At 21.2% G+C, this 10,206-nt stretch overlaps 2 protein-coding genes across 2 annotated transcripts, besides 21 other annotated features; both read right to left on the reverse strand.

Moving 5' to 3' along the window:
- Positions 1–83: part of a microsatellite that runs on past the window's edge.
- Positions 84–99: 16 nt separating this feature from the next.
- Positions 100–255: a microsatellite.
- Positions 179–304: a microsatellite.
- Positions 305–316: 12 nt separating this feature from the next.
- Positions 317–367: a microsatellite.
- A 59-nt stretch (positions 368–426) lies between these two features.
- Positions 427–513: a sequence feature (AT_rich).
- Positions 514–516: 3 nt separating this feature from the next.
- Positions 517–631: a microsatellite.
- Positions 527–696: a microsatellite.
- A 53-nt stretch (positions 697–749) lies between these two features.
- Positions 750–810: a microsatellite.
- Positions 811–824: 14 nt separating this feature from the next.
- Positions 825–913: a microsatellite.
- Positions 850–988: a microsatellite.
- A 29-nt stretch (positions 989–1,017) lies between these two features.
- Positions 1,018–1,185: a repeat region.
- Positions 1,186–1,357: a microsatellite.
- Positions 1,358–1,371: 14 nt separating this feature from the next.
- Positions 1,372–1,450: a sequence feature (AT_rich).
- Positions 1,451–1,637: a microsatellite.
- An 8-nt stretch (positions 1,638–1,645) lies between these two features.
- Positions 1,646–1,703: a sequence feature (AT_rich).
- Positions 1,704–1,712: 9 nt separating this feature from the next.
- On the reverse strand, positions 1,713–3,536 carry EDI_016980 (uncharacterized protein; the record flags this gene model as incomplete). The annotated part of the gene is made up of 1 exon (XM_001739613.1): positions 1,713–3,536. One exon carries the CDS (start codon positions 3,534–3,536, stop codon positions 1,713–1,715), a length of 1,824 nt encoding a protein of 607 aa, XP_001739665.1.
- Positions 3,512–3,628: a microsatellite.
- A 12-nt stretch (positions 3,629–3,640) lies between these two features.
- Positions 3,641–3,748: a sequence feature (AT_rich).
- Positions 3,749–3,760: 12 nt separating this feature from the next.
- Positions 3,761–8,429: a repeat region.
- A 16-nt stretch (positions 8,430–8,445) lies between these two features.
- Positions 8,446–8,483: a sequence feature (AT_rich).
- A 260-nt stretch (positions 8,484–8,743) lies between these two features.
- Positions 8,744–8,886: a microsatellite.
- A 459-nt stretch (positions 8,887–9,345) lies between these two features.
- Positions 9,346–9,421: a sequence feature (AT_rich).
- EDI_016990 (F-box and WD domain protein, putative) lies at positions 9,418–10,206 on the reverse strand (the record flags this gene model as incomplete). Its single annotated transcript, XM_001739614.1, has 2 exons — positions 9,418–9,776; positions 9,883–10,206. Coding segments are annotated over 2 exons (683 nt in total), but the record flags the coding sequence as incomplete, so codon positions are not given.

A 10,206-nucleotide genomic window follows, 5' to 3' on the forward strand; every position in this document is an offset into this window, starting at 1 on the left:
TCTTACATCATTCAATTATTTTATTATTGATAATTATATTATTCTCTTATTCACATATTATTGAATTATAATCATTTTAATTAACTCATATTTTCAATCAAAAATAAAAAGAAGTAATAAAAAGAAGAAAGAAGATAGATTAATAGATAGAAAGATAATATGATATTCACCATTTTATAAACAACAGAAATAATGAGAAATGAAAATATATGAAAAACAGAAAAAGAAGAAAAGAAAGAATTAAAGAAACAAAGATTATATTAATAAACAAAATGATAAATGATAGAGAAGTAATAGAAAAGAATGAAAACATTAAAATAATAAGAATAATATCAATAATATATAATAATGATGATATAGAATAATATAAAGAACATAAAATAAAAGTAATGAATAATTCAAGATAATCAATAGAAAATATAACACAAATAATGAATAATTAATAATTGAATTAACTAATAAAATATCACAATTTATTCAATATATAAAATAAGAAATATAGATATTATTTAACAATTCATTGTTATTATTTCTTATTCTCTTTCTTCATATATTTATTTTCTTTTTATAATCATTTATATTTCTTTATTATCATTTCTTTATTTATTCTCTCTTCTTATTCATTTTTATTGAATATTAATTTAAAATTAATTACAAAATCATTTTATAATTTATTATTTCTTTTCTATATTATTTTCATTCTTCTTATTTATCATTAAATATAATTCTTTTATATTCTTATGTTTTTCATTATCTATTATTAATATTTATTATCATTTTATTATCATTATTCATCATTATCATTTTATTCTATTGATTGATTCAATAATAATACATCAAATGAGAATAATAATATAAAAAGAAATAATAAGAAATTATAAAATTCGATAATAAGAAATAATAATAAAATAATTAAATGAAATATATTCATTTATAAAATACTTATTTATTTTTTAATCAACATATTATGATATAAAATATAATATAAATATTAATTCTATTCATTTATTTATATTTTAATAAATAAATCAATAATTTAATATAAGAATATATTATTATTAATATACATTTATGATATATATTAAAATCAAATTTCATTAAATTTAATAAAATATGTAATTAATATATGTTTATATATTTGATTAAATACATACTCATATTTTAATATTTGATTATTATTCTTTATTTTATTTATTTATTTTGATTTATATTTTATTATTTATTTTATTCATGTATTTGATATTTATATTTTAAATATATTCTTATTATTTAATTATTTCATTTCATATTAATATTATTCATATTCATATTTCATTTAATTTAACTTATAATTTATTTTTATTGATATTTATATTATATAAATACAAATAGATTAATAAAATTGATATTTATTTATCTATAATATCAAATTCATTTAATTTATATTTAATAATACAAAATCATAATTTAAAATATAGAATATAAGAATAATAAACAATAATAAAATAATAATAAAGATATAAAAGATAATAAATAAATATGATAAAATAGAAGATATAAGAAATAATAAACATATACAATAAATAATAATAAATATTTTAACACAATAAAAAAGAATAATATCAAAAAGAATAAATAAGAAAAGAATATAATATAAATGATAATCAATTATAATTTATTTCTACTTCAAATTATATTGTATTTCATTTATTATATTTTTATTTCATTCATCATCATTTGTTAAAACAATTTCTTGGTATTCTTTGATTTTTCATTAATTCCTCTTCACATCCACATTCACAAAAACATCCATCTCCAAATGATATAATTGATGAAGGTATATTAATTGATGTTAATGAATAGCATTCTTTAAAACAATCATATCCTAATTTACTAACAGATGATGGTATATTAATTGTTGTTAATGAATAACATTCATTAAAACATCTAATTCCTATTGACGTAATTGATGATGGTATATTAATTGATTTTAATGATAAACATTTATTAAAACAATCACCTCCTAATTTACTAATTGATGATGAAATATTAATTGATCTTAATGAATAACATTCACAAAAACAACAATATCCTATTTCATTAATTGATGATGGTATATTAATTGATTTTAATGATAAACATTTATTAAAACAATAACTTCCTAATTCACTAATTGATGATGGTATATTAATTGATATTAATGATGAACATTCACAAAAACATTCATCTCCTAATTTAATAATTGATGATGGTATATTAATAGATGTCAGTGTTGAACATTCATAAAAACAACATTTTCCTAACTTAGTGATTGAAGATGGAATAATAAATTCATTAATATCTTTCTTTTTAATATTCTTTCCATTGATTATTTGTAGATTTTCTGGTATTTTAATACTAACTAACACTGGTTCATTCATAAATATTCTTTCTTTACTTACAAATTGTAGATTGTCTACACTCACCGATGTCAATGATGAACATTCACCAAAACACCAATTTCCTATTTCACTCACAGATGCTGGTATATTAATTGATGTCAATGAATAACATTCTCTAAAACAACAATATCCTAAATTACTTATTGATGATGGTAAATTAATTGATATTAATGGTGAACATTTTCTAAAACAATGACCACCTAATTTAGTAATTAATGATGGAATATTAATTGTTGTTAATGATGAACATTCATTAAAACACCTATCTCCTAATTTAATAATTGATGATGGAATATTAATTGATATTAATGATGAACATTCATAAAAAGAATCATTTCCTATTTTAATAATTGATGATGGTATATTAATTGATGTTAATGATGTACATCCATTAAAACAATCATATCCTATTTTAGTGATTGAAGATGGAATAATAAATTCATTAATATCTTTCTTTTCAATATTCTTTCCATTGATTATTTGTAGATTATCTGGTATTTTAATACTAACTAACACTGGTTCATTCATAAATATTCTTTTTTCACTAATAAATTGTAGATTATCTATATTAATTGATGTTAATGATGAACATCTATAAAAACAATCATATCCTAATTCACTAACAGATGATGGTATATTAATTGATTGTAATGATTTACATTCATTAAAACAATCATATCCTAATTTACTAATTGATGATGGTATATTAATTGTTGTTAATGAATCACAGTATCTAAAACAATCATATCCAAGCGATTTAACTTCTGATGGTATTGTATTCCCATATGATTTTCTATCTTCTTTTGTATATTCTATATTTTTACAGATATTTCCTTGTTCTTTTTCGAATAAATATTTTGAATAACTAATATCATACCATATTACATATTTAAATATTCTTCCATCTTTAAATATTTTATCATTTTCATTATAAATATGAAATGTTTCAATATTAGTAAATAATTTTCTTGAATATTTATCTAAAGGAATTGGATTAAAATGAAATCGTTCCATGTTTCCTCTAAATCTTTTAATTCCTATTTCTAAATTAATAAAATCTTCAATATCATTAAAGTACATTGATACTATCATTATTTCATTATATCCTAATTTCATTATTGATTTATTATTTATTAGTTGTTTTTATTAGTTCTTTTATTTTTATATTTTAATTTCTTCTTTTTTATTCTTTATCATCATTCTATTTTTATCAATTGATGTTTATTATGAAAAACATTAAATAATAAGAAATAAAATAAAATGATAATTATTTTTATTTTTAATAAATTCATAATTATTAAATATTTCATTTTATTTTATATTTTATTCATCATTAGATGTCCTTTTATCAATGCAGAATATACATCATATTTTGTTGCCATGGCTATTGAGTAATACCATAGAGTCTTGTAAAGAAAATCAATCAACAAACAGGTATTCAAGTTCAAAGAAAAGAAAGGACTTCAATAGCAATAAAATGCATAATAATTATGATAAAAGAAATAACAAGAAAAAAGGGTTTAGAAAAAGAAGAATAGAAATAAAAACAAATAAGAAACAATGTAAATATAATGGTAATAAACATTATACAAATAAGAAACCTAAATTATTAACAATAAATGAAATTGAAATGAAAATTAAAAGAATAACAAGAAAATGGGAGAAAGGAGAATACGAAGAATTACTTAAAAAGTACGAAGGTAAAGAAAAGAAATGGTATAATATTCTCCAAGAAGTATATTCAATAAGGAAGAAGAAAACACTAGAGAAAATCAAAGAAGAAATCAAAGATAAAACAAAAGATTGGACAAGTGAAGATATTAAAACAATTGAAGAAGAAATCAAAAACAAAAATCCAATCAAAGAAATGAATGATAGATGTAAAATGCAAGAACAATAAATGAAAAAGAAAATAAAAGGAAAACACAAGATAAAGAAGAGAAAAAGGAAGAAGAAAGCAACAAATAAGAAATTAACACACTTCAAAATAAAATTAAAGAATTAGAAGAAACTATTAAAGAATTTCAAACAAAAAAGAAGAACGAACTATTTCAAATGAAATGATTCAAAAAACATGAGACACAATTAGAAAAGAGTTTGAAGAAAAAATAAAAAAGATTCAAACACAAATGAACAATATTCAGAATACATTTAATGAAATAAGAAAAGAAAACTCTAAATTAAAATAATAAAATAATTCATTACAATCAAAAATAAATGAAACAAATGGTAGAAGGATCATAGAAGTAGGAGGCAAGGATGAAACCATCCGAACACTCCGAGCTAGCTATGAGAAGCTGAAGAAAGAGAAGGACGAAGTCCTTAAAGGTGGTGAGCTGGAGAAGAGTGCTGAGCTGCTAGAGAAGAACATAAGAGATAAAGAAAATCAAATCTCTGTATATCAAAAAAGTGCGATTCAAAACTATGAGATTGCAGAAATAACAAGAAAAGAATTAGACCATACACAAAGAGAAAATGAAGAACAAAAACAATTAATATCAAACCAACAAGAAAGTATCGAAAATTTTTTATCCCAGAAGGAACTGGAGAAGAAGAAAACAATGACTCTAGTGATAAATACCAACAAATACTGAGAACATCATCATCTGGGACAATACAAATGAACAAAACTACCCCTATGAAAAAGACAATTCTGGAAATAGAAGAGAGCAAAACACTGAATATCAAAAAACAAGAAATAATAATCAATCAAGAAGAAAAGAAAACACAACAAATCAAACAAATAGAATTTTAATTGATGTGTTGTATTGTTTTGAATTAATTGGTTAAATAAGAAATTAAATAAGAAATTAAATAAGAAATTAAATAAGAAATTAAGATGGGAACAAATAGAAAGCATAATAAAAGTAATAAATATTAATGTAAATAATGAGAAAGAATACATTAATAATATTAAAAAGTCACATAGAATAAAATAAACAACTAAAAGATATATTAAAATGAAAATGAACTCCATCATAGAAGGGAAAGTAGAGTGTAATCCAATAATAAAAATTATTATCATAAAAAATAACTCTACTGATATTGATAATGAATACATTAACTCTATCATCACTCAAGTTAAAGAAATGAAAATAGATAAATGTGTAAATATTAATTATTACTGGAAAAGGAAAGAATCAGATAAATTAATAAGAGAAATTAATAATAAATGGGTATGGTCAGGAAGCAGAATAGAAAATCTACAAGAAGATATGAAAAGGATTTCAATGTGTATGCATTACTATCTCCAAAATAAATTTAAATGAGATAAATTTGATGAAGTAAAAGAAATCCTAAGGAAAATAAATAGACTAGAATATCTAATCAAGGGAAGGAAATGGTACAGAATAAAATGCATCATGAGATTAAATGAACAAGATGTAGATGAAATTAAAATTAAATCACATGAAAGAATAAAGTACCTAAAATATATGATGACGATGATTAAAGAAAGAATTAAATTTAATAAGAATGAAATTATCAGAATCAATACAAATAAAATCATGTTTGATTCTAATAACAAAATTAAAATAAAGAAGAAAAACAAAATGAAATATACCCAAATAACGATATTACTTTAGAATATTTGAAATCGTTATATGAAACACAGGTGATATTAAATAAAGAACATTGGAAAATAAAACAAATCACCTCGTGGAATGAAAGATACAGGAATTATGATAGTGTCATCATCTCAATGGATGATTTAAATCTAAGCCTGATGAAAATAAGTAATTGGAAAGCACCAGGCATTGACATTATATATGGGTATTATTGGAAGAGAATGTCATCATCAAGAGATTCCATTCTTAATATCTTCAATGAATGGTTAAACTTCCCAGAAAACATCCCTTTAGACATGGTAAGTGGAAGAACTATACTAATCCACAAATGAGGTGATATGAACGATGTCACTAACTATCGTCCTATCAGTTGTACAAATGTAATTATGAAAGTATTTACCTCCATATTAAAAGATAATATTCACAATAGAATTAACATGAATAGTGAATCATTAAAAATTAGTAAAAATCAATTGGGATGTAAACTGCAATCTCTTGCTGCTAAAGAAGGATTAATTAACAGTTATATGTTAAAGCAGCAAAAAGAAGAGAAATACACAAAATATGTAGAATCATATTATGACATTAAGAAAGCATATGAATCAGTAAATCATGAATGGGTAATAGAATCACTAAAATATTTTAATGTAGAGGGTATCATCATAGACATTGTAGAAAGTATGATGAACAGATTGAAGATATTCATAGGATATAAATATAATGAATATCTAGGATGTATTAAATTGATGAATTTTACAATGTGATTCATTATCATTTCTATCTTCATCATCCAAATGAATATAATTTCTCAAATCATAGAAGAGAAGTTCCCAAAATCAAACCATACATTGTATATGGATGATTTGAGAATAATGACACTAAGTAGTGAAGAAATGGGAACAATCCACAATGAAATTAAAGAAATAATAAGTGGAATAGGGATGGAAATGAAAATAAATCAGGAATGGTATTAAAGAACATTAATAAAATACCAGATGGAATGCAAAACATCACATTAATTGAAGGAGAGGACTTGTATAAATATTTAGGTGTATGGCAGTCCGATGAAATTAATGATACCTTCAATTGTAAAATCATCAAATAAAAGATGATGAAGAAAATGGAAGAGATAAATACTGATGAAAGTAGTAATAGAAGTTATATTACAAGAATTAATACTGAAGTAATACCCATCTTCAGATATTCAGCATCAGTAGTAAATTGGAAGGTAACATAGATAGAATGGATTTAGAGATAGAAAATATTTAAGAAAGGCAAAATACATTGTTGTAACTCCAAAGACCGTCTATATGTCCCTATAAATGAAATTGGTGAAGGATTAATAAGCCTAATTGACGAATATGTTATTGAATTAATCAGAACAGTAATGTACTAATGTACAAGAGTGAAATAAGAAATAACATAATAGATAGATGGTATTCCAAGAAATGAATATGGAATAGAATTAAAAAAGTACTAAGTCATAAAATCACAGAAACGAAAATAGAAGAAATAATAAATGAAGTGAAAATAAAAAAGAAGTAGTATTAAAAATAAAGAAAATAATGACCAACAAATACATCAAAAAATGGAAATCAAACAAGTGGACATTTTAGAAGATGGTTCGAGTCAAAATTTGTAGATAAAATTACTACAATAAATGTATGGAAGTCAATCAATATAAAGAAAAATGCATTTCTCAAATTAATTAAAATATAAGATGGAGTAATATTCAGTGTGTATAGGAAAGATAATATATTAAAAAATGAAAGATTAAAATATTCAATACTTTATAATTACAATATATCAATAATAGAACTTATTCTATTATCTTGTATTTGTCATAAAAAATCACAAATTGAAAAATATGATAATATTGGAATTATCATATTAAATAATAATAAAATATATATGAAATAATCAATATATGAAATTAATATATGAAAAAATGTTCAAATACAATGATATTATTATGATATTGAATAAATAATATTAAAAAGTGAATGATAAATCATAAAATATCATATATATATGTAATAAATAAAAAGAATAAAAATAATCGATTATTTGATATGAATATTATTATATATCACAATATTAATAGAATATAATTGAATAAAAGAAATAAATATAAAGAAACGAATAATATGATGATTAAAATAAATAAAATAAAAGATATCAAAATAAATTAATAATTTCAATCAATTAATTAATAAAAATTGAAAATATTAAATTAATTAAATAATTAAAAATCGAAATTAACATCACTAAAGAAATTAAAAACCATGTAATAAAAAACATGATGGACGTCATAGAACAATATTTCTACCACAACCAAACATATGTTGTTGAACTACATGACGAATACTCAGTGATGGGATTAGTCTCCGGTGAGGCAGGAACAATAGACACAGATTCTATTAATACTTAATTAACTATTTTTCTCTCTTGTTTGTTTGTTTTTTATTTAAATATTTTGTTATTTGATTATTAAATTCTTTCTTCTTCTTCATTTCTTTCAATATTATATTGTATTATTATTGTATTATTTTGATGTGTTTGTTATTATTTTGTGATTTTCATTAGACTTATATTGTTTAAATATTGAATAATTAATAAATTGTAGATAAATGAATTAAAGATATCATGAATGTGAAAATGAAATATTTGTCATTTCATTTATTTCATTGTTATAAATGATGAATAGTCATTAATTTCGATATTATAATGATTTAATTGAATATTTATGAATTTTACATATTGTTCATTATATTTATATTCATTAGATATTACATTTGATAATGGTGTTAAATTATATCATTTTATATTTTCATTAATTGATATCATATTAAATATTATTCTTATTCATCTATCTTTTATTAAAATAAAATATAGAATATAGTTAAGAGAATATTCAGATTGTTTTTAATAAATGGATACAATTGTTAGTGATGGTTGATCTGAATATTTATTATTTCTTGTTTCTTTTTTGTTTCTTTTTGAATCGAATATTTGGTTCTTAGTTTATCAAAAATGAACTTTAATTCTAATTGAAATGAATTCACAGTATCTAAATCAAGTCTATCAATTAGAGCACTATTATGTTTGTTTATGAATGATGTACTATGTGAGTTAATGTCATAAAGTAGGATATAAAGAAGGAGTATTTAATAAAGAAGAACCAACTGAAATACTTAAGAAAAAAGAAAGATATTTATAAACGAAAAGTCCACAGTGGAATACTTCTTTTTAAATTAAATCTAATTGAGAAATACGAAGAAGAGGAGTTAAAAAAGATAAGGAAAGAGTACCAAAGAGAGTGGAGAATTAAACACACTCATTTTATGTTTCTTTCATTGTTATTATAAATTCATTTCATAATTAATTATTTGTTATTAAAAACAAAATTATAAAAATAAAAAAACAATTTTTTAAGAGAAATCAAATAACATTAACTCTCCAGAAGAACATCCACAAAATAAATATCTATCATCATAAGTAAATGAAGAAACAATAGAATGTGTATTTATGGTATTAATTAGATTAAAATTTTGAGAATCAATTAAAGATAAAGTCATATCTTTAGAAGAAGAAATAATTTTATCATTTTCATGTTTAATAAAAATTACTTCACCTGTATGATTTTGTAATATTTTTAAAGGAATTTCAGGTTTTCTATAATCCCATACCATTATATTTTTATCATTAGAACAAGTTATTATTTTATCTTCAATAAAATCAAAATGATTTACACCTGCATGATGACCTTTTAATCTAATTGCTGTTTGTTCTAGATTTCTTATATCCCAAAATTCTACAGTTTTATCAAATGAAGATGATACTCCAAGTTGAGAATTAAATAATTTAGAATATGTAATTGGTCTTTTTATGTTGACGATATTCACCTATTATTTCTAATTTATTTGGGTCTAATAATGTTACAGTTCTTTCATATCCAAGAACTAATTGTTCATTAAAAGTAAATCCATTAACTTGAAATCCAGTAACAACTTCATTTGCAATTCCTGAGACAATGTTTATATCTTTAATAACTCCATTTTTATATCCAATTCTAATATTATCATTATTTAATGTTAATCCTACAATTCCACAATTTTGTCCACTGAATACTTTTTCATTAATTAATGTTTTCTCATTAATTTTCCATACTTTTACTTTTTTATCACTTGATCCTGTTACTAATATTCCTTTCTTTTCTT

Source organism: Entamoeba dispar, genomic scaffold (genome assembly GCF_000209125.1).
Source record: "Entamoeba dispar SAW760 scf_1105229462263 genomic scaffold, whole genome shotgun sequence".
Classification (NCBI taxonomy): Eukaryota; Evosea; order Mastigamoebida; family Endamoebidae; genus Entamoeba; species Entamoeba dispar.